Source organism: Myotis daubentonii, chromosome 6 (assembly GCF_963259705.1).
Source record: "Myotis daubentonii chromosome 6, mMyoDau2.1, whole genome shotgun sequence".
NCBI classification, from domain to species: Eukaryota; Metazoa; Chordata; class Mammalia; order Chiroptera; family Vespertilionidae; genus Myotis; species Myotis daubentonii.
The window spans coordinates 33,186,352-33,210,324 of NC_081845.1; the positions used below are offsets into that span (position 1 = coordinate 33,186,352).

Genomic DNA, 23,973 nt, shown 5'->3' on the forward strand with positions numbered 1-23,973 from the left:
GGCAGACTGTTTTGGGTTGTGAGTGGAAAATCAAAGATAATCCCAATGCCGTTAACTAATTTATTGCGAGAATTTAAAACTGCCAAGCAGACTGGCCTCCCATGACATTCTCTTTCCTGTAAGAAAGTCCACTTTGGGAAATTTAACTGGTCCACAGGGCACAGAGTCGGGCAGTTTTAATCGTGCTACCCATGTCCCCCGCCCGCTTGCGGCTAGGCCTCTCCAGTGCTTGCTTCTCCGCGAAGGTGCTAGAGGCCATTAGCTCTTTATTTTAAGCAAGAGGCAGTGTGGCCTGTAGAGCAGGGGTGGTGGGCTCAGAGCCACCTCAGGTACAGTGATGCACGTTTCCTGGTACGATGACAGGAAGGGCACCAAGGTAATGGAGGGAATGGATTTGAGAGAGTGTAGGAGAGAAACCATGGGACTTGGTCACTGATTCGTGGCAGGATGGTATGAGAGAGGGAGGGAGGGAGAGAGGGAGCGAGGGAGAAAGGCCTTTGAATGGCTTTGTTCTTGCATCTCAGTGAGCCTGAGGTGTCTGGTGAAAGATGGTGGGGTATGATCAGGGAAAGTAAAAACGGTGAGCGGCCTTCACGTGGTACCCTCTGCAGCTAACGGTTTAACTTGCAGCCCAAGTCAGTCTGCTCAGTTTTCTGGAAATTCCCAGGGCATGTGATCAATTAGGAAGACCTTCAGTGTTCCTCTACCCCTTTTTGTGTGGCACGACCAAGTACTGTCTTATAAAATGAGATGTATTTTCATGTTAGCCCATTGCTCCTCTCAGGAAAGGCAGTGACTGAAAGCTGTACAGTCACCTCTGTGAGATGCAGGCACTGGGCCGGAGTCCCCAGTGCTTCCTGACACACGTGGGCAGACAGGGCTGTTCTTAGCCATGTGAGGAAACCAGGCCCTTACATCAGATCTCTCCACTGCAGGGATGAAGGCAGCAGACCCCACAGTCCACAGGACTGCTGAAGATAGAGGGAAGGGCCTTTTTCCTGGGCTGATGGCTCTAGTGTTATAAACAATGACACCCATGTAGTTTCTGGTACTTTAAAGTGTGATTCCAAATGTTTAAATGAAACTTTGTGTTTAAAAAGCTCACTGAGGGGATCATTGTGTCAGACTTAATTAAATGCCTCAAAAACATAAAATACTTTATAGAGTAGAGGCATCCTAGGGCTTTGTTTAGACAATTTTTGAATTTTGGTACTTACGAATACTGGCTAAGACTTATTGAGTACTTATTGTATGACAGGCACTGTGTTAAAATCATTCCTGGGTTCTTTTCATCTTCATGCAGACCCGTGAGATAAGATTAGGACCCGTCATTATCACCCCATTTTACAGATTAGATGACTGAGGCTAAGTGTTTGCAAACTAGGAAGGGGGGGCCACACAGTGCTATGAGTGAGACATAACCCAAGAATTTGGGCATCACAGCTCATACTGGTTTCCACTGCACTCCATTGTGCACATAAATCTTTCTTATGTTATTCGTATTCCTCTGTTGTAAGAGTGCGATGAGCCGTTTCTACCCTGGAGATGTGGCGATGTCTGCGCTGGCCAGGTACTGGATGCAGTCCAGCATGGTCACATCAGGACCTGGCGACACCTTTCCTTGTGTGCGACTGCCTGGTGAGGTGGTTGGATAGGAAAATGGGCAGGGTGGAGAAAGGGGAGACAGTTTTCTATGTGAGTATAATGACCAAGAGTTCCAGCAGACTCCCAGGAGCCTGCATTTGTTAAGATTCCTAGGAGAAAGTGTGTATCAAGCTCCTGTGTTTGACATGTTGAGTTAAAGAAAGGCAGGATTGAGAAGCCCTTTGAGAAGGAGCAGGGCCGCCAGGGGCTATGGGACTCTCTGGTCCTAGGAGAGTATTAAGGACACCCACAGACACGAGATATGATGGATAGGGTTGATGTGAGCAAAGGGGGTGGGTGTGGGGAAGGGCAACTTCCCTTCTACTCATTATCTTTTATTTCCCTTTGTTTTTCTTCTCTCATTTTCAGAGCAGTGCTCTAGGTGTGCGTGTACACTCCTGTGTGGGTGTGTCGCTAAGGGAAGGGAGATTTCTAACTTCAGAAAGAAAAACTCTTCCTTCAGTAAACATTTATTGAGTGTCTGCCACATGCCAGGCACCTTGATAAATCCAGAGGAGACCCCAGGGACCGTGGTTCTGACTGTGGAATTTCTTCTGTAGCCAGGTGGGTTCGCCCTGAGTAGACTAGTTCTGGGCTGTAAAGCACTTTGATCTTGTCTAGGGAACACGCCTGAAGAGTTCTGTGTGTCTTTCTGTTATTTATTGTCATCATTCTTCCTTAAGCTAAACGCTTAGGCGAGCACACTTCAGTCCTACAGCGATCCGCAGTTGAGTCCAATCATGCACATTCTTGACTCATAAATGCCAGTCATCCGCGCCATCGCCCAGCCCAGCTTTTGAGTTCTGCTGCTGCCAAGAAATTGTTCAGCAGACGCCCCGCTCAGGTGTGCAGGGACACAGGACAAGCTATGCTGTTTCTGTTTATATCCTCGGCCGAGCCACCCCTTTCTCTGTAGCCGGCAGGATTTCCTGGGGAAGCCGTCCGTGAGGGTGGGCCAGGGCGAAGCAGGATGTGATGACACACAGCCTCCTCTGCCCTTTGGGAGCTGCGTTGAGATCCAACCTAGTTGTGATTCCGGGCCCACCCTTCCTAGTTTGCAAGTTTCAAGGCCTGTTCTCCTGCCCTGGATTGGGGGGTGGAGTGGGGTGGGGATAGATGGGTTTCTGCCCCCTGGCACTCGACCTTTCCCATTTCATGCTGTGTCATGCAGTACTGGGCAAAAAGCTCAGGGAGGGGCGCCCCCCAGAGCCCCTCTGTGTCAGCATCTCCAAGCCCCAGCTTTTCCCACAAGGCCACGGCCAGTCACCCGAGGGCTGCTGGGTCAGCTGTGAGCCCAGGTTCAGGAAGAGATGATGGATCAATCAGATGATGTGCTAATTTGTTTGGCTTGGCCAAGCACCCAAACATATGTTTCCTCTCACGCGGCTGAGTGAATTATTTAACTGTATACCTATGCAGCTTAGTAGTACTCTTACCTAACGTACACTTTTATTTAAAAGTATAATGGCGGGGGAGGGTGGGAAGCTACTTTCTGTGGAAGGCCTCAGCAGATGGCTTTATAATTTAAATAAGCAGTAATATCAGCTAACGTTTGTTATATACCCAACTGATGTAAGCCTATATTTCGGAGGCGATAAAGTTTGGTTTTGGAGTAAACAGACATGGATTTGATGCCTGGGTCTGCTTTGTATTCGCCATGTGACAGGGGACATGTCTGTCACTTCCCTGCATGTCTGTGCCCTCTTGGAAATTGTACAGTTAGTTGGTGAAACTTACTTTAAGTTTTGTATGTTTTAAGTGAAACAACATATGAGAATACTTGACATATAATACAGTTATTCAGATGCTCAATACATGTTAATTTCTCCCTTAACAGTTGTTCTTCCAACCTCTCCAACACACACACACACACACACACACACACACACCAGCTTCTAGTTTTAGCATATTTTATAAACTTAAATGGAACAAAAGCTAATCCTTTGAAAGGCAGCCATATGATGTAAGAAGCTGCATGTTGTCTCTTCCCCTGGGGGGTACGGATTCCTTCAGTCGTTGAGTTTTTATTAATTGCCAGCCTGTGTCTGTCTTGTGGTGGCTCTGCAGAGAGTTACAGATGCATGGCATTGTAAGAAGACGCAGGCACTGGCCTGGCAGGGCTAGTACCTGTTGGGAAGAATATCTGGAGGTGCACATGTGAGCCCACTAAGAATAAACTCATGGGAGGTAGAGCGATTGTGTCATCATTAGGGGAAGACAGAGCGTAGGAGGGACCTGCCCTTAGATACACCTCCCTGCTACAAAGGATGAAAGGGCCATTTTGGAAGCTGGATTTATCGTGGCTTCTACATCTTGTTTTTTATCTGCAGGCATTCTGCTTCACACTTTGAAACTATTTCTACCTGGACAAAGATGATTTCATTATGAGGCAGTAAAATTTTTGAAGCTAGACGATCTAGCTTGGTCATGATATTCAGTAACATTGCAAGCAGCAGTGGTGGTTGTTACCGATGAGGGTAACTGTTGATTGAGTTCTGGGTGCCACATGCTGTTTTGAGCGCAATACATGGATTATCTCATTTATTTGGCAGCATAGTCCTGTGGGCAGACACCTCTCTCTCTGAGGCACAAAGAAATTGAATAACTTGCTTTCTTGAGGTCAGAGCCTGGGATCTTAAACATTGCACCTTACTGGCTCTTCTTTATCTTTGACAAAAAAAGAGAAGTAAACCCAAACAAGCTAACAAAACAACAACAACAACAAAAAACCTTCACAAAAATATATAAAATAATTTTTCAATAACAACACTTTTCTCTTTTGTAGTTGGAAGGTGGGAATGAGAAAGGGCTTGTAAGGATAAATCAAGTGATTTCTCAAATGTCCCCTTCTGAACAAAGTATTCTGTGGTCTTTTAAGTGTATCCGGACATCCTTTATTAACAAATTGTGGAAAATGGACCAAATCCAGTGCAATTCTAAGAAACAAGTAGGTGATTAACTGTCATCAAGAAGTATATTGCCAAGTGCTTCATGCTTAGTATCTTTGCCTTGGTTATCTCCTTGAATGTTGCTGTCAGGATATCTACCTCATGGAACTATATTCTTCAGGACTGGCTAATTCTCTTCTTTCCTCCATTTTTTAAAAATACCTTTTAGTGGTTTTGTCACCACAGATGGGGATGGGAGAGATGGGCCTAACGTCACTGGAATGGTGTTGAGGAAGAAATGAAGTGAGGTTGGAGTTACTTGCCTACCTTCTTAGACATTTTCTTAATTACATGTATGGGAAAAAATAAATGGGCTTTTCTATATTTTTGTCTGTAAGTCCTGTAAGCCTTCTGTGGCCATGCTTCTGGGGGTGGGGACAAGCCTTGGTGTCAGTCTAGGCACAGAGCCAGGATGCCCTATGGCAGCGGTTCTCAACCCGTGGGTCGCGACCCCTTTGGCGGTCGAATGACCCTTTCACAGGGGTCGCCTAAGACCATCCTGCATATCAGATATTTACATGACGATTCATAACAGTAGCAACATTACAGTTATGAAGTAGCAACGAAAATAATTTTATGGTTGGGTCACAACATGAGGAACTGTATTTAAAGGGCCAGAAGGTTGAGAACCACTGCCCTCTGGGTTTATGGTGCTGGCTATGTAAGTACAGGCGAGTGGGAGCGGAGCCTTCTACTCCCCATACTTCCCTACCCACCTGCCTTCTGGGACCCAGGAAGGTGGTGGAGTGCCTGCACTTGGAGAACTGTTAACTAGAATGGCCTTTTGAGAATCTTTATTTCCTGTTTTTATGGCCTGGTTTGCTTTCGGAGGCCGGGTCTGATTCTGGGATATTCATTAACAAACCAATTTTCCTGCTAGTAGCCGTTCACAGCACTTTCTCTCTAAATGTAATACAAAAAAATTTATTTGCAGTTATCAAACTCCATCATTTATGATGTAGCTAGGCAGACTGTTTTGAAATAGTCTGTACTGATTCGTACAAACTGGAATAGAGCAAATGCTTCTTTTTGGATTATGTGAAAATGTTTAAATTGCACATTGTGTACATGTAAATTACATAAGGAAGTCCAGCATCACCCCACCATGCATTCAGAAGCGCTGTCCCAAAAACCTGTTTCCACTGCCATGCTCTTTCACTTTTAGGCTTGTCGGCTAGAGCCAGTTCTTCACAAAGGCTTGTCTATGTAGTGAAATAATTTTCTTTTGCTAGTGGCTGTTTTGCAATATTATGCTTTACTGCGTTTGACTTTCTCACATTTATAAAACTAATAAACTACATAAACATAAAAGTGGTAAGTGTTAGGACCGACACCTCTTAGGAGTTTGTTTTTAATAAGCTTATGTAATTAACGCCTTGAACCATATATTCCATTTGTTTCTTTTGAAATCATACAGAGAACAGGATGATGCACATACAAAAGGCACCAGCATGGTTAATACTGGCTTTTCAAAGTATGATGAGGTCATGGGTCCTTTAGAAGTTAAAACTTGCCAATTACTTTTAAGTCGGAGGACTGAGGAATAGATCTGTTAGTTAAAGAAAAAGAAATTAAAACATAAGCAATATAGAAATCATTTATACGCACCTCCCAAACAGCCTGAGCATGGTGCCTGGCACAGTGCTTGCTGATTGATACTTTTCTTGCATTCATTCATTCACAAATTTATATTGAATCTTCTAGGCCAGTGGTTCTCAACCTTCTGGCCCTTTAAATACAGTTCCTTATGTTGTGACCCAACCATAAAATTATTTTCGTTGCTACTTCATAACTGTAATGTTGCTACTGTTATGAATCGTCATGTAAATATCTGATATGCAGGATGGTCTTAGGCGACCCCTGTGAAAGGGTCGTTCGACCGCCAAAGGGGTCGAGACCCACAGGTTGAGAACCGTTGTTCTAGGCACTGTCCTAAGCACTCAAAAGTGAACAAAACTTAGAAAAATCTCTGTCCTTACGGACCTTTTATTTTAGCTGGAGGAGGGAAACGAAAGAGACACGAGTAATGTGCAAACCAGTTTAAATAGTGAAGAGTGGTGAGGAGAAAGATAAGGCCAAGAACCGGGTTGGAGATGGTGTGTGCAGGAGAGGGAGGGTGCACTCTTAGGTAGGACGTCCCTGGAGAAGAAGTGTTTCAGGAACCTCTGCAGGAGACGGGCTCATGACTGGGGAAAGCGCAGTACAGGCAGGAGAGGAGCAAGTTCAAAGGCCAGGCGAGGCTGGTGGGTTTGGAGTGTGGGAGGAGGAACAAGGTAGCCAGTGTGTGCACAGATGTGATGGGCCTTTTAGGCCACGCGGAGACTGTGGCCTTCACTGAGTGAGAGCGGAGCCCGAGGAAGGGAGGCTTTGAGCAGAGGGACTGGATTTGACTTAGGTTCTAACAGGGCTGCTGTGTTCTGAGGCTGCACAGGAGGCAGCTGAGTATTTGGTTTCCTCGGATAACATAGAGCTGTTGCATTGCTATGCTTTGTGAATGGAAAAACACGGCTCATCCTGACGGAATCAGCATTGAAAATAAACCCCAAAACCTAGGTGACCCTTTAAGAGGCTTGATAGTACATTTTATTTTCTTTGTAGGCTCTCCTCCCACATTGTGGCAAACAATTAAAATAAAAATTTGTCCTGTTCACATCACAGAAAAAAAAGTGAAATTGCCCTTTTTTTATAGAGCAATTGAGAAACATAAAAAAGCACAGGTGGGTGATGGACATGTTTTAACTAGTTCATTTCCTTTAATGAGATTTTTTTCATTGGAAATCCAAGAGCATGGGTAGGAAGAAGGGGACTGTGTGCAAGCAAACACTGACCTGTAAAACTGTTCAAAGGAACAAGGTTTGGCTGATGAGTAGATAAAAGTGTTAACTCTTCGATAAAGTGAATTGCTTTTTTAAAAAGGTAGACATTAGATATTGAAACATTAGATGTGAGAACTCCAGCGGTGATGTTAATGAATTCTCAGCTCCTGAGCAAATTGGAAAAATTTGACACACACACACACATACACACACACACACACTGAATGGCCAGATTATTATGACCAGTCAGATTGTTATGACCACCCCATCAGTACAACGAAGTGTATTAGTTATGCAAATAATAGTAATAATAATAAAACTTTGAGAGTATTTGCTTAGGAAGTTTTCAATATTCAGTATTTTTGGAAGTGTCAATGAAGTATTCTCTCTCTCTCTTGTGATAATTGGCTCAATAGATTTATGTGCGTTCGTTTTAGATTTTTGTTGTTGTTCTCTTAGACATAAGATGACTGTCAAGTTGCACTGTGACCCTGTTTAGAATGTGATACACAGCAGCTAATCTTCACTCTCCACTTCCAATATGTTTTTAATCTCTGAGTAAGAACAGAAGCATGTGCTTAGGGTCCTCTTTCAGAGCACTTTCACATTATATTCTTGGCAAACGTGTAAGTCTTTTATGATGAAAGTTGAGATCATCTTGAGGGGGAATGATGTAGTTAGGAAAGAACTTTTCTTCCCAAAGAAATTGCAGTAAAAGTATGGCCATCATATCATATGTAATATTTTATATGGTTACATCCATAGGTGGACAGATATGTAGATATGGAAACAGATCATACTCAACGTTTATGTGCCTGGAACAAGAAGAGTAATGTGGTGGTGCTGATATTCTCTAGATTGAATTTTCTTAAATCTGCCAGCAGAGGTTGGAATGTGATACAGGATGAAGTCAACAGGTTGTCCCGGTTCACCCCACATGTACAAGTGGTCTCCAGAGCCCCTACAGGCAGGCCTTAGTGCACGACTTGCTATTGTGTGAGTGACTTGAGGGGCCCAGGAGTAGGTCACAAGAGCAAATGCCAGAACCTAAGTCATGAAATATGCTTGAGAAGGGTTAGGTGTGTAACAAAGAGATGTTTTTGAATCACCTGGAGTTTTTCCAGGGCAGTGAGTGAACTGGTTTCTCCCCGACCCTGGGAAGAAATCACCCAGTTGATGCCACATGAATGAAATACACTAAATGGTGTCCAGTCAATAGGGACAAACAGGTTTCCCCGCAGCTCATTGTTGCTCATTCCCAGAAAGGGAATATGCATGTCACTGTGGCCATGGCGTTGCTCTAGTGTTTGCTCTCTGACAACACCCAAACCAGTGGCATCCAGGTGTGGTTTTCTGCTGGTCTCCCTGATGGCAGCTGAAGGCAAAGGATTCAAGCAGGTAAGCTCCTGATGTATTCAGTGCCTTTTCATATGAGTCTGCCTTTGTTTCAAAACGCTCAATGGCTTTTCCTGTCAGGATGTGAGAAGAATGTGAGACTTTAGTGACCTTAAGCCCATTGAACTATCCCTTTAGTTTTTTTGGTACAAGAAGCTTACATCGGATTCCAACAAGATTTTTGACCCTCAACATGTTAAGAATTATCAGTAGTAAGTGGAAACAAAAATCAGTATGTCCTGAAACTGGACAACCGATGGATCTGGACTGTCTGTCACTACTTGGGTCAATTAAGCAGAAACAGGCTTGAATCATATATGAGCATTTATTCCAATAATATAGCAGCATGGGAGAGCAGCAGGTCATCCACAAATATCTGCTCTGCACCCCACCATATGCCAGCTGCTTATATTGGGTAGAAGGACAAAGGTTATATGGGGGGAAGGAGGCAAAAGGAATAAGAATGGGTATGCAAAATGGTATTACAGGCATGGGGAAATAGGAAAAAGGAATAAAAATGGGTATACAGATTATAGGCAGGCGGGGGTGGGAGCCTCTGTTGTTTGGACAATAAAGTTGTTAATCTTTCCATGATAATAGGCAGTTCTTAACTCTCAGGTTCCAGCTTTCTTTAATCAGAGCTAAGTAATCAGGGATTAATATTTCTTATAATTATAGCTAGTCCCCAATATTCTATTTCTGCCCCTAACAGTTCTATATGTGAAGAGACCTCAAACTGGTTGCCTTCTCTTCTCCTGACCCCTGTTCTGCCTGCCACACCCCTGCCTTGATCTTTTAGCCTCTTCTGGTAGCTGTTCCTCTTGAAACAGGTTAGGCTGTCTCCTGACTCAGAGGAACTACATTTGTTGGCCCTTCTGCCTAGAACCTATTCCCCACCCTCTCACCTAGGACTTCATTTGTCATTTCTAATGATGTATTTTTGTGTTTGGGTGTCTCACTCACTGGTCTGAATTACTGTTGTAAGGTTGGTGGAGACAGGCTGAAACCGTGAAAGCTCGCCTTCATGTTAGGTAGGGAGTTAGACATGAGCGGCTGGGGTGGGACCTGTCCTGACAGATGTAACAGGAATGTTTCTTCAATAAATCCCACTTTGCTTTACTTTCATTTTCATTGACCTTAAAGTCTTTTCTGCGTGGTCAAGAAGAACTGATATGCCAGCTGGTAACTTCAGTCTGTAACACTTATATGTGAGAATGCTGGGCTAGTGGGTGTATGTCATTGCATAGTTATTAACGCTATGGCACCCTCAGGAAGGGGAGAGATCAGCTCTACTGACTTCCATTTATTCCTTCATTCATTTCATCATTCCTTCATTTATGCACTGATAGATATTTCTCAGGCATTTCATGGTGTTAGCTGCTGAACATGCAAAAATGAGTAAGACCCAGCTCCAATCCCTAGGGCAAAAATAGAATATTGGGGACTAGGTACAGTTATAAGAAATATTAAGCATGCTCTATTAACCATGGTTGCCTTGTTCTGATTAAAGAAAGGACATTCTAACCTGGCTGGGAGTTGTACATCCGAGGGACCTGGGAGTCAATCTTGGACCTGGGAGTCAATCTTGGAATACAGTCTATTCTCATTCAAGAACTGCCTATTATCGTGGAAAGATTAATAACCTTGTTGCCCAAACAGTGGAGTCCCGCCCCAGCCAGCATTGCCTACTTCCCATGCCTGTAATTCCTACTTCTCTGTGTAATCTTTATCCTACCCAATATAAGCAGGCGGCTTATGGGGGGAGGGGGATTGCAGAGCAGATTTTTGTGGACGACCTGCTGCTCTCCCATACTGCCAGCAGTATTGGATAAATGCTCATATGATTCAACCCTGTCTCTGCTTAATTGGCTCAAGTAGTGACAGGCAGCCCAGACCCAGTGGTTTGTACAGTTTCACAACTTTCAAGGACTTGAAAGTTTCCTGGGGACAACAACTATGTAAATAATAAAAGTCACTCTTTAAAAATGTCTTAACATAGAAAATTTCAAACACTACAAAAGTAGAGAGAATATTTTAAAGATCCCCTATATCCCAGCACTACAGTTATCAATAATGGTCAGTTTTATTTCACCTATACCTCTTCCCACTCCTCTTCCCTCCTACCATGACCTTGAAGCAAGGAAGACATTAGGTCATTCCACTGTGTGATTTACTCGGATGTCCTGGGAAGATTAGGTGTCATACAAAGTCCCTTGTGAAGGGTGGGCTGCTGTCTGCGGGTCAGTAGGGTAAAAGAAAGGGGTTGGAGGCAGAAGAAACAGCGGGGGAGTGGCTGTAGTGCTTCATGTTGTAGTTTGATTTCTCCATAACTAGTGCTTGGATGGGGAGGTAGAGCCATGGTAGAATCTAGAAAAGGCAAACAGTTCAGATAAAAGGGCTCTTGTATTGCAGGCAACAGACTGACTTTGTCAAATCTTCACTGGGAGACATTTACAGTTTTCACAGTTTATATTTTGAAAGTTACAGTGGGCATGGGATATAGTGGGTTGTAAATGAGATGGGATTGGAGAGAGGGTAGAGGGTGAATAGCTGGGAAGCTTTGTCAGTGGCTTGAAACACTGCTAGGGTTAGGATGGACAGACTTTTTCAGACATTGAGGGGGAAAAAAGAGATAGTGGAGAAGAAATGTTATAATAGCACAGATTTGTTTATGACACATTATAATGTTATATTAGACTTAGTGACCTCTTACTTTGGGGATAAGGGAATTACTCCTGAGAGTCGGATATGATTGAAACTGGTGGGGATGGAGAGTTCAGACTGACTATCTAGGATAATGATGGCGAACCAATGACACGCGTGTCAGAGGTGACACACAAACTCATTTCTTTGGTTGATTTTTCCTTGTTAAATGGCATTTAAATATATAAAATAAATATCAAAAAATATGTCTTTGTTTTACTATGGTTGCAAATATCAAAAAATTTCTGTATGTGACACAGCACCAGAGTTAAGTTAGGGTTTTTCAAAATGCTGACACGCCGAGCTCAAAAGGTTCGCCATCACTGTTCTAGGAAGCGTAGGCATAGGCATTTGTATGCCGCTAAGGAGGTGCAGAAGGTTTCTGAGAGTTATCAAAGCGTAAGTGTGGGGCATCTGACTTTTTCAGTATGGGGCCATGTGATTAGTATGCTCAGGTTTGTAAGTCATGTGAATTTTTGTTGATAACACTGAGTAGGTATTACCTGCCAGTTCTTTAAAAATGTGGCCTTTTGGCAACATCACCAAGAAAGAGTTTAATCAACACTAGGTCTGTGACAGTGAATGGTCATAAGCATGATGCCTGTTGCCAGTTTTGATCAGGACATCAGAACTTCCACATCTCATTTAACGCCCCACTGCCCTCAGGATGATCCGAGGAAATCAGCTAGTCATTCCAGTGCTGATTCCATGGGCTATCTATCATACCTCCCGACCCTCTGCTCAAGCTGTGGTAGAATAGAATTTCCATAAAACACAGCAAACTCATATTGTATAAGTTTTAACACTATAACCAGGAATTTCAGAATTGTTCTGAGATTAATATATTCATTTCCAAATGTCTAAGACAGGGGTCCTCAAACTTTTTAAACAGGGGGCCAGTTCACTGTCCCTCAGACCGTTGGAGGGCCGGACTATAGTTTAAAAAAAAAACTATGAACAAATTCCTATGCACACTGCACATATCTTATTTTGAAGTAAAAAAACAAAACGGGAACAAATACAATATTTGTATTTGCATGTGGCCCGTGGGCCGTAATTTGAGGACCCCTGGTCTAAGAATACTATAGATCACTCCCTCCTCCCCCCAATCAGATCTTTATTGGTTAAATGCTCGAGAATGTCCGTACACTCATGATTATGTGTCAAAGGCAGCCAGAGAAAGTGCAGAGTGTGATTCATACTCATCAAATCTCTGAATCTGATCTGAAATTGTGACTTCATTCCCACCCAACTAGCTCACTCTGCTGTTCCTTCCAGATCTGTTAAGCTCTGGGCAGTTTAGAAATGAGAAGTGAGTTCAGTCTGAAATCGCCATCTGCTAAATCCATATGTCCGTTTTGAGTGTGAATCTGGACTTGAACTTTTTAGAACAAATTGACAATGTTCCAGTCTTCCCCGTGTATTTTCGAGGTTCTGAGAGTTCCTGTGAAATGTCCTGTTTGAGACACTGATAGCCCAGCAAATTGGATCTTTCAGAGCCTTTAATTCAAAAAGACCTTATGCTAAGTACGCAGTTTAGTAAATCCTTTCAACAAGTTTCCATGACTTAACCCTATGACTGCATTAAAGTAAACTACAGGCCATACTTGGCTTTTCTGTCCAGTAATAGTAAGCATTCAGGTTTCTTGATTTTATATTGTTTACTTAGCACCTACCACAGTATTTGGAATGTCATAGGTGTTCAGTTTTGAATTACATGGAATTAATGTAATATTCCATTAGGTGTTGATGATTGAAGGGTGTAATTTTATTGCCTTGATCACTTGCTTCATCACACCTGACAACCAACGTGATATGAGAGATACCAGCATGCGCTCTCCCCACGCGGAGGTAATTTCATTCCATTTATTGTAGTGACTCCTCTCCATGGCCAGAAAACTGAGTTTGTTCATATTTAGACCAAGCTTTTTCAAGTTACTTCCCTGGAGAGAATTAAGGATTACAAGTTCATGTAGAAGATTTTGATAATAACATTTTTGATGAAAAATCTCAAGCTCTTCATAACCTAGGGCCAGGCAGGCTGCATTGGGCCTGACGGAGGAAGAAGGGAAGGAAGAAACGCTTCTGCTGTGACTTTAAACCCATCCAACTGCTGATGACATTTCCCCAAGAGAGCAGGAAGCACAGGAAGAGAAAAATGCAGAACCTTGGGGGCATCTGCGTTTAGGCTTGACTGTGGATAGGGGTTGTGAGAATTCCAAGGAGACCCATGGGCAGGGAATCTATAATAGACTCCAGAGGAGAGCCTTGGGGGGCAGATCCATCAGTGACTTTCAAACTCTTGTCACAGGTTTCCTGGAAGGTATATTTTTCATCAGGTGGACGGTCTGCACATGCATAACTGGAACGAATACTGTAGGAAACAGTGCAGGCAGTCCCTGATGTACAATGGTTCGACTTAAGATTTTCCAACTTTCTGATTCTGATATCAGGGAGTTTGAATGTGGCATTTTGAATTTCGATCTTTTCCTGGCTATCGATGTGTGGATTGATACTCTCATGATGCTGGGCAGTGGCTGGGAGCCATAGCTCCCCATCAGCTGTGCTGTCAGGAGTGTGAACAACCGATACTCTACAGTGCACTGTGTTGCTAGCATTTTGGACATTTTTGTGTTTTGTGTTTTTGCATCCCATCGTGTCTATGAAACACCCATATGTGTCTCTTGCTTCTGGTGAGAAGAAGCAGGCAGTTATCCTAATATGAAACTCAAGATAATTGCCCAATTGTAGGCTAATGTCAGTGTTTGGAGCATGTTTAAGGTAGGCCAGGCTAAGCTATGATGTTGGCAGTTAGATATATTCAGTGCATTTTTGGCTTAATGATATTTTCAACTTATGATGGATTTATTGGGACGGAACCACATTATAAGTAGAGGAGCATCTGTACCCTTTTTTCTTGGGCCATAATCCACCAACATTTTCTGTTCTGTTGGTACTGTTCTATGCTCTGCAATGTTATTTACACAAATTCTGTTCTCATGCCTAAGTTTATCTTAGGATTCTGGTGGCTTAATCTGGTGTCAACCTAGAAGCCAGAAATGAATCGGCAGGAGCCATATATTTTAGACTCTGGCGGTTGTTGGAGGGTGCTGGGCATTGCGGCAGCCCTGCAGGGTGTCTCTGACCTGCAAGCTTACCTGTTAGCACGAGGCAGTGCCCAGACCCGCAGCAGGTCCAGGTCCTGCCAGCTCACCTTCATCTTCTGGGGAGTCCTGAGCCCAGTGTGTGTGCGGGTCCAGCATGAAGAGCTCAAGCTTCTGTTGTAGGTCACTCCCAACTGCCAGGTAGGAGTTGATGAGTAATAGACATGGGTTCCAGTTGTCCTCATGGTCCCCGGGTTCTCATGGGCTCAGTTTTGTTCTTGCTTTTTCACGACCAGCTTCCTTCATAACTGCCGGCCTGGCCAACCTATGGTGGCTTTAGGCTCAGTAGTACATGCAGAGGCAGCAGCCTGTGCAGACTGTTTCACCAACTGCCAATTACCCACAGCAGTTGTGCTTCTCTGATCTGACCTTGACCTAAATAATATGACCTTCAGGGTGAGTACCACTGCAGCTGCTTGTCTATTTGGGAATAGGAAGGAAATTAGAACTTTTTATGTATACTTGTTTTTGTCTCATTTAAAATTCCCATGTTTGTGTGTATTTTTAATGTAAATAGTTGTACATGGACATAGTTTATGTTAATAAGTGCTTATGGTTGTAAGTAGATATATTTATAAGTAATTATACTGTATTAAGGATTCCCTACCCCAGTCCTTTCTTTTAAAAAAAAAAAAGTCCTCACTGATGGATATTTTTTCCATTGATCTTTAGAAAGAGTGGAAGAAGAGAGAAGAGGGGGAAAGAGAGAGAGAGAGAGAGAGAGAGAGAGAGAGAGAGAGCTGGGGTGGGGGAGGGGGGGAGACATCAGTGTGAGAGAGATACGTCAACTGATTTCCTCCTGCACGCGCCCTTCCAGGCCTGGGGGTTGAACCTGCCACCCTTTGGTCCGCTGGCTGGCATTCTAACCATTGATGGGTTCACTGGCTGGCTCTCTAACCATTGAGCGAAAATGGCCAGGGTCCTACCCCAGTTTTTTTCTGTTATTTTTTTCGGAGACCTTTGAAGACCATTGTCTGAGAAGCAGCTGCTGAGAGTGTTGGGAAGGAGAGAGTGTTAGTATTGCCTGCTGTGAGGCCCCTCCTTCATCAGAAGTGGATTTCTGTTAACTGGAGACCACTGATGCAGAGTAGTGGGTGTCATGGCATCAAGATCATATTTCCCAAGTGATAATTAGACATAGGCTTTGGCAAGTCCTGGGTGTTTCTGGAGAGAAGGGAATGGAAGATGTGAAATCAGCCACCCTCCAGCCACCTGCCCCGTGGGTGTGCCCCCAGGGCCCTTCCTACCCACCAGCATGACCTAATATGTCCCTTTAGAATATGGTTTGGTTGTTATGCACAAAAAACTTTCTGGAGACAAACTGTATTCCAGCTCAAACCATGTGCAGAAATGCTGAGAGTGATTCTTCAGAGAAAAATATTTGAGGTCAATTATTATATATTCAATGAATTTCTCCAGAACGATGTGGCAGGATGAAATGAGAGCTGGTACAAACAGTGACATCTCACAAATTTAAAAAGGCTGAAGAAGGAACCAGAATTAAAGACTTTTTTTATGGCAGTAGCAATTTCATTTGAAAGGTTGCTGAAAGTGTTTATCAACTCAAAAATCTTTAAACAAGCTAATTAAGAATAAAACACATTGTGAAGTCATTTGTTAGGCTTCATGGATTTAGCTTGTAGAGGACTTAGCTATTTACTTGTCTATCCTTCTCCAAAACAACAGTGTAAATATCACGTATAAGCTATATTACACTGAGCCATGTAAATATCACATATAAGTTATATTATATCAAATATATCCTATATGTACTTATTATTATGGACAGAAAAGGTAGAGACACAATAAATAAGTAAGCCAAGAGTTTCAACTTTGGGCATTAAGAGCAACACATCGAGTTTTCCCTTGAGGCTATGTCTTTATAGATAGTATTTAAAATAGCAAGGCCACACATTTATTTGCATTTCATTTGCATATAATCTGCATACAGCCTTACATATTACACGTGTCTCTTGGGGTCTTCAGAGTAATTCCCCCCCCCACCCCCACCCCCACCCCAGCCTATGAAGATACTCTAAACTAAAAATGACAACTGGGGAAAGAAGAAACAAAAATAACAATCTCATAGTGCTTTTACTTTTCACTTTTGCCAGAGACAGAAGAAACCTGGGAGGTAAAAATCAGTTGTTGAGAGAACAGTTCTTTGTTTCTTTTCTCCTTAATTGTAAAAGCAGCCCCCCACCTCATCCTCTACCCCCAGTCTGAACTGTTTGGTACATAGCCCCTTATCTCTGTTTTTGTGCTGGTGTGTAAGAGATGGATGTTTGGTAGAAACGTGTGCTATGGCTTTGCAGGAAGAATACACAAGTATTGTCTTCCATTGAGCTGACACTGGTAGTGGGACCATAGATTTAATTCAAGTCTGTGCCAGTGACCTGGAAATCCACATGGAAAGATGCTGTGACATGGTCTGTAACAAGAAAAGGGAAGAGAACTTGAATTTGCATCTCTCTCTCTCTCTCTCTCTCTCTCTGACAGGGGTGGGAAAATGCTTGTAAAACAATAATGTGACACAAAATTTCACAATTTACTTTTAAGAATTATTTTGAGGAAATAAAAATTTCCCCTGTCCCCAAATTTGAATAAACATTGCTTCAGCCTCTAATGCATGAGAATCAAAGAAGAAGTGAAACAGATTAGGCAAGTATTAAACTCCAGAGCAGAAAATTTAAAAACAAAAAGGTTAAACGAGAGTTGGTTTCAGTGTTTTAATAATTGTATCTATTATAATAAACTAGAGCTGATTTAAAGTTACTATAGTTAGTTTATTTTGTAACATCAGTGCCTCCAGACATTGGCATTGTAGGGTGTTGAGTCAGACATGGACTTCATAATCAAAAGGAAAGATGCGTACTAGGTGTGGAGCTAACGAAATACAGCTGCATTATTTAAATTCCCTACAACTAATGTTGCAAACATTTTTCGTGAGATAAATATTTTTACTGACAGGTCTGTACTATCTCAAGTAAGAACACGTTGGATAGAAACGATGCAAAGGTTTTCAGATAGTCCCGAATGAGATGGATGGGAAGGCTCCTTTCTGGGGATTGCAGACAGGACCAACTTTAAAAAAAATAAAAAAAATTTTTTTTGCCTTTTTTGGCATTTAAATCATCAAGACTGATGAAAGTGCTAATTATGGGGACTTAGTGCACATCTGGAAAGCAATTTGGGAAAACACAGAGGCAGCTGAGCCACCCTGTTTTGAATGATCATTTGCTGAGCAACAAGTATGGAGTGAATACCGCAGCCTAAGATGTTTGCTGTCTTTGGCCTGAGTGAGTTGAACAGCTGTTTTCTCCCTCATGAGCTACCGATATATTTTGAGGCTCCCACATTGCTAGGAAGTTCTGAGTGATTGGGAGTGAGGGCTGGGGAACTAAATGTTTTTACGAGTAGGAAAAAAGTTTGATCAACAGCTTCGAAACTTTGGAACTGCAGTGAACGGTTGGTTTTGAAGGTGTTGCTAGGATATTTGAGAGAGGAGAGAAAAAGGGGAAAAGTAAGTGGAACAAAGCTACATCAATAATTGAATTTTTTTTTGGAGTGGCCTTGATTTAGTCCATGAAAACAGTGGGTTGTGATAACTTGTACAGCTCATATAAAGGCTGGTTATTTTTGTGAGAAGGCAGAATTCCAGATGAGAGTGCTTTGGCTGGGACACTACAACTCCTAGTGCCTCTAAATGAGGGATAGATAGATAGGTAGATAGGTAGGTAAATAGATGATAGGTAGATGATAGATAGGTGTTAATTTCCATTAAGAATGTATAACATGACTAACAGGCTCACTCAGGCACTCAGGTATTAGATGTGGATGTTGTACTTGGTCGAAGGTGACGGGTATATTTCATTTCCTGGATGGATGAAAGAAGGTTTCTGGGTGAGGACAGCATCGTATTCTGGGGAGACCAAGACCACTCTAGAGAGCCCAGGGTCTCCCAGAGGCCCTAGTTGTGGGGAGTAGCAGGATCAGGGTGAAAACTCATAAAACTGGGTTTTAAAGTGTTTGAACGTCCTGTGCCCTCCACCTTCTAACACACTCGAAAGGGAGCTCTTTGGTCTCTCTCTGTCTCTGCTGGGCGAGTGAGCTAAGAAAGCGGGGTTCTCGGAGAGAACTGGAGGGACGGTGAGGGCTCTGTTTCCTTGGCGTGTGAGCAAACATCCCAGGTTAATGGAGGCAGATGCTGATGCTAAAGGTGGCCTGGCTCCCTCTGTCCTCGGAGCTGTCCAGGTGCTTCCCCGCTGGCGGAGGCAGCTGTGGACGAGCCCTTGCCTCGGCGGGCACTTTGCTCTCACAGTCCTGGCTGTCAGTAGCTGGTGGTCAGGACAGATGTTCCCATGGGAGCAGCTCACATGCCCTCCCTCTTTGCTGAAGATTCTTCCAGTCCTTTCTCCTGGTGTTAGCCCAGGTGCACGGGGTGGGAGAGGGCCCACTGGCGGGAAAGCCGCCACCTTGGGGGCTGCTTGTTGATTGCTGTCTGGCTCCGCTGGTCCGCCCAGTCTGCACACCTCAGCTCCTTCCTCAATGGGTTGGAACTGGGGAGGGAGGTGAAGGGCCCTGAAGCCGGGCTGGTCAATTTGGGGCTTATTTTGTAGGATGGGACATGGGGGTGGTATGGCTAATTCCCAGGGGCGAGAGACCCAATCAGATCTGTTTACTAGTATATGGCAAGGTCACTTGAGCGGGCCAATGGCAGATTGGGAGACAGGAGAACCAGGTGGGAGGTTGTAGACATTCGTGCGGTGGCCCGTGTGGCATGTGCTGTTGAGTTGAGGCGGGTCAGGGCAGACCTTTGCATCGTGATTTGATTTCACCAATTATTTCAGGAACCTCACCTTAAGATATTCTGAGGTGCTTCCCTCTTTCCTAAGAGTGACTGTTTTCTGACAATTTCCTTGACTGAAGACAGAAAAGCAAAGGCCCATAGGGTAGGCTGGCTGCCTCTGTGGATTTCCTCAGAGGCTCAGCACAGAGTCCACCCCTGACTGATGTTATTTCCTAATTTACTCGACAGTGAACATTTGAAGAGCAGGGTCGGTTCCTACCTCTCTACACTGTCCATCCAGCCTGTCCTCTCAGACAGTGAGGGAGTGACTTTTGCCCAGACGTGTTCAAATATCTCACTGGTCTTGGACGAGCCCCCCTGCCCCCTAGCTCCATCCTGGGGACTTGGAGGCAGAGGCAATTACTGCAAATGTGGGAAGGGAAGAATATTTTCTAGAAATTCATTGCTTTCAATTTCTGTTTCCCCGTTTAGTTCTGTAAAACCAGGGAATGCAGAAGTGGGGGTAGTGATGATTGTTGCTCTGAGGCAGGCTCCTGCCGGGGCCCGAGGTCTGCAGCACAAGGCTCTGGAGAACTCTTAGCCCCCAGACCTGAGCTGCGCCTAAGTGTACTTTTCAGTGTGAGACACATTTCCCTGTGGGGGTGGTGCTGCTGTGAATTACGCCAAGAGGCTGGCTTGGGGTCTGTGACATACAAAGTGTGTGCACCTTTCAGGTTGTCTAAAACTTGCATTTTTGGGGGCTGTCTTGGTAAAATCATTTTTCTGGGTTGTCTTGGTAGGGTCATTTACTCAAACCAAAGGAAGGTGTGCTGGGAGGTGAAAAGGGGGAGGGGAGACCTTTCTCCGAATGAAGGGAGGAAGGAAGGAATGACTAGAAGAAAGGGCATAACTTACAAGTGGCTGCAGCATGTTTGTCGTCTTAGGTGTCTGTGTTCAGACATGTAGTTAGGAATCAGCTCCCTTAAAGGAAGACTATTGTCGGAAACATGACCTTGTAGTGAATGTTATGAACTACATAGCTTTTGAACACTTACTGTGTACCAGGTGGACTTGGATGGGCTAAGTTCTAAGTGGTTTATGATCCTTCATTACTCTTCCCTGTGAGGGAGGGACTGTTACTCTCCCACTGTTGCCAGAGGTTAGGAACGTGCCTGAGGTCACGGAACCACCCGTGCCAGCGAGCTGGGTGTGAACTCAGGAGTGTGGGCTCCAGCACACCTTCTGGGCACTTTCCTCAGGAAAGAGACAGATGTGATTCCTTATTTGTTTAGGCAACTTTGTAATGTGTACTTTTGCATCTGTACTTGGAATGACTCCACTTTCCTGAGGGTCTCCTGGGAGGGGATGGTTCAGGTGTGTCCCAGATGCAGCGTTCCCCGTAGGTTGCTGAAATCTCGGATGCCAATCAGAACTTCTGGGAGTGGTGTCCTGGCATCAGGATTTCACAAAAGCTTCCCAGGAGGTTCTGATGCAGCCAGGGCCCACGGGGCTTTAGGGAGCCTCGTACTGACACGTGCCTCTGCTGGAGGTACCTTAGCCGTGCAAGGCAGGCAGAGGTGTGGGTTAGCTGTGGCTTGGGTACCACACAGTCCCAGGATGGGAGCCTGGCTTCTTTGCTCATTAGCCCTGCCAGCTGGGGCTGTTGCTCAACTTCTTGGAGTTACGGTTTGTCTATCTATACAGCGAGGAACTAGGTCCTGTGTCCAGGGGCTGTGCTGACGTTTGGAATTGTCACCTGGCACATGTTCCCCACCTAATAAATGACAGCTATCACCGAAAACCCTGTGGAGAGGGAGACGGCATGGCGTGGGGCGTCTGCAGGTGGACTGACTGTCTTTGTTCTTTCCCTGTTTCTCCCTCCCGCCCTCCTCACCTTCAGGATGGCTCCCTGGGCAACATCGATGACCTGGCACAGCAGTATGCAGATTACTACAATACCTACTTCTCCGATGTGTGCGAGAAGATGGAGGAGCTGCGCAAACGGCGGGTTTCCCAGGACCTGGACCTGGTGAGTGCGTGGCCCTGGGGACGTGCTCCTGCCCAGCCGGCTGCTCATGGCCCTGCTCATGGCCCAACACCCACTCCTTGGGCCTTCTACAGTACTGATGTGCATGGAGCATCAAACTGCAAGCTGCTAAACTAGTTTGGGATGAAAAATTTCAGATCCCTAAAAGGTTAATAACCCAGTTCTGCATGTATCAGACTGAATGAGTATTGGCTGGGGCAGTATGATCAAAACTTTGTATTTATTAAAAGGCTCGATTTTTTTTCTTTAACTTAACAGAAAGGATGCTTTTACTCTTGGCCAGTATATTAAGTACAACCTTTTAATTGACTTTTAAGCCCAAAGGATGTCTAAGCTACTTCTATCCTTCCTTCCTCCCTTCCTTTCTTCCTTCCTCCCTTCCCCTTCTCCTCCTGTTTTTCCTCCCTTTTTTCCTCCTCCTCCTCCTTTTAAAAACAAAACAAGATTTAAAAAAGCAAGAACTGCGCCCCCCCCCCCCCCCCCCCCACTAATCTCCCACCTAGCAATAACCATGTTGGTATTTTAGCAGATCTCTGCTCAGAGGTTGTCTGGGCATTTTTATATCAGCAATGTAATTCTTGCTTTTTTCCTTAATATTTTATTTTATTCTTCCTTTTTTAAAAATATGTTTTTATTGATTTCAGAGAGGAAGGGAGAGAGAGAGAGAGAGAGAGAGAGAGAGAGAGAGAGAGAGAGAAACATCACTGATGAGAGAGAACCATTGATCAGCTGCCTCCTGCATGTCCCCTACTGGGGATCAAGCCTGCAACCCAGGCATGTGCCCTTGACTGGTATCGAACCTGGGACCCTTCAGTCCATAGGTGACGCTCTATCCACTGAGCCAAACCAGCTAGGGCATATTTTTCCATGTTTAAGACCTCTTTGTCATCACTATTTTCATGGCTACATGCTCTTCTTTCACTCAGGTATATTGAAATCCATTTGACTGGTTTGTAAAGGGTTTTATGTGTATAATTAGTGGAGCATTTGAACTTGCATGTGATAAGTAGTAACTGAATAGCTTAGATCCTCTCTAAATAGATAATCGATATGTATGCTAGTATTTCCATGTTGTGCATTTATTGTAAAATACCTTACTGGAACTTCTGCTTTACTAGTTAAAATTGCTGCTTATGTTATACTTGAATGCATTTTGGTTCAGTGCTTTTCAAATTGTTTTGTTTCCCTGTGGTGACTTAAGACCACTTCAGGAATGTGAGGCAGACGAAGAGGCTAAACCCTCTGTGCCTCCTCACCACATCTGGATCACCTCCGTTTTGGCCATCTTTTTTGTATCAGAGGCTATGTGGACCAGTTTTAAAATAGAGCTTTGAAATATGAATCTTAAAAAAAAAGTATGAAAATTATTGATTCAATTGAATCCTTAACATTATTTTTCTTAGAGTAGGAATGAAAAAAAAAGACCCATTAAGAAACTAGCAACAGATTCTCTTTTATTAATAACTAGAGGCCTGGTGCACGGATTTGTGCACCAGCGGGGTCCCTCAGCCTGGCCTGCCAGGATCAGGCCGAAACCAGCTCTCCGACATCCCCCAGGGGACCTGGATTGCGAGAGGGAGCAGGCCAGGCCAGGGGACCCCAATGGTGCACGATCGGGGCTGTGGAGGGATCCTGGGAGGGCTCGAGGGCGTGTCCTCCCCATCTCACCCAGTCCCGATCGGGCCCTATTGGGGCTATCTTGCCTAATCCTGATTAGGGCAATTGGGGTCAGCTGGCTGGGGAGGGACTGCAGGAGGTTGGCCGGCCAGGGAGGGACCACAGGAGGGCTCCAGGGCGTGTCTGGCCCGTCTCACCTAGCTCCAATCAGCTGGACCCCAGTAGCAAGCTAACCTACGGGTCAAAGCATCTGCCCCCTGGTGGTCAGTGCACATCATAACGACTGGTCAAGCGGTTGAACGAATGGTTGGACACTTAGCATATTAGGCTTTTATTATATAGGATATTATATAGGATTCATTTTATGTTATAAGGACCTGTTACGTAAGGACCCAACTAGTGGTTTAGGCTGCACTGCTAAATATTCTGTAAGTAGACATGACCCACCTCCACCGAGTAAGACGTCGGCCTTCTTATGAGCTTTAGTTTCTTCTCTTAACTTGGGTCAGGAATAACATTTTATCATGACTGTCAAATAATTACTGATTCTCCTTTTGTGCGCACTGACTTAGCCGTTGGCAGGGGTGGGCATTAGTATAAGAAGAAGCATCAGTTAGGGACAGCTGGGAGCCTGACATTGTTGCCAGTGGCTTCTTTTCTATAACTTTGTCTCCTGGCTTGTGTGAACTGCGAGGCTCTTTTATTTCTTTCCTTTAAAGAAAGTAACATTATGTGACAAAAAGACTCCTCTGCTTCTGTTAAAATTAATTAGGCTCTCCTGTTGGGGCATAGTTAATGAAAAAAGACTTTCCTTTTGGCAAGATTGCAGCAGAAGAACTTAAATATCGCA

At 44.2% G+C, this 23,973-nt stretch overlaps 1 protein-coding gene across 7 annotated transcripts in view; it reads left to right on the top strand.

Annotated features, from left to right (window-relative positions):
* The window catches only part of SASH1 (SAM and SH3 domain containing 1), a 220,390-nt gene that overhangs the window by 74,827 nt on the left and 121,590 nt on the right, over positions 1-23,973 (top strand). For 6 of the 7 annotated variants that reach the window (XM_059700636.1, XM_059700633.1, XM_059700638.1 and 3 more), the window contains one exon: positions 21,360-21,488. In XM_059700636.1, coding sequence (XP_059556619.1) covers positions 21,360-21,488 — 129 coding nt within the window. Of the gene's footprint in view, positions 1-21,359; positions 21,489-23,973 lie in introns of those variants that run through there. The other variant, XM_059700637.1, reaches the window with a different exon arrangement.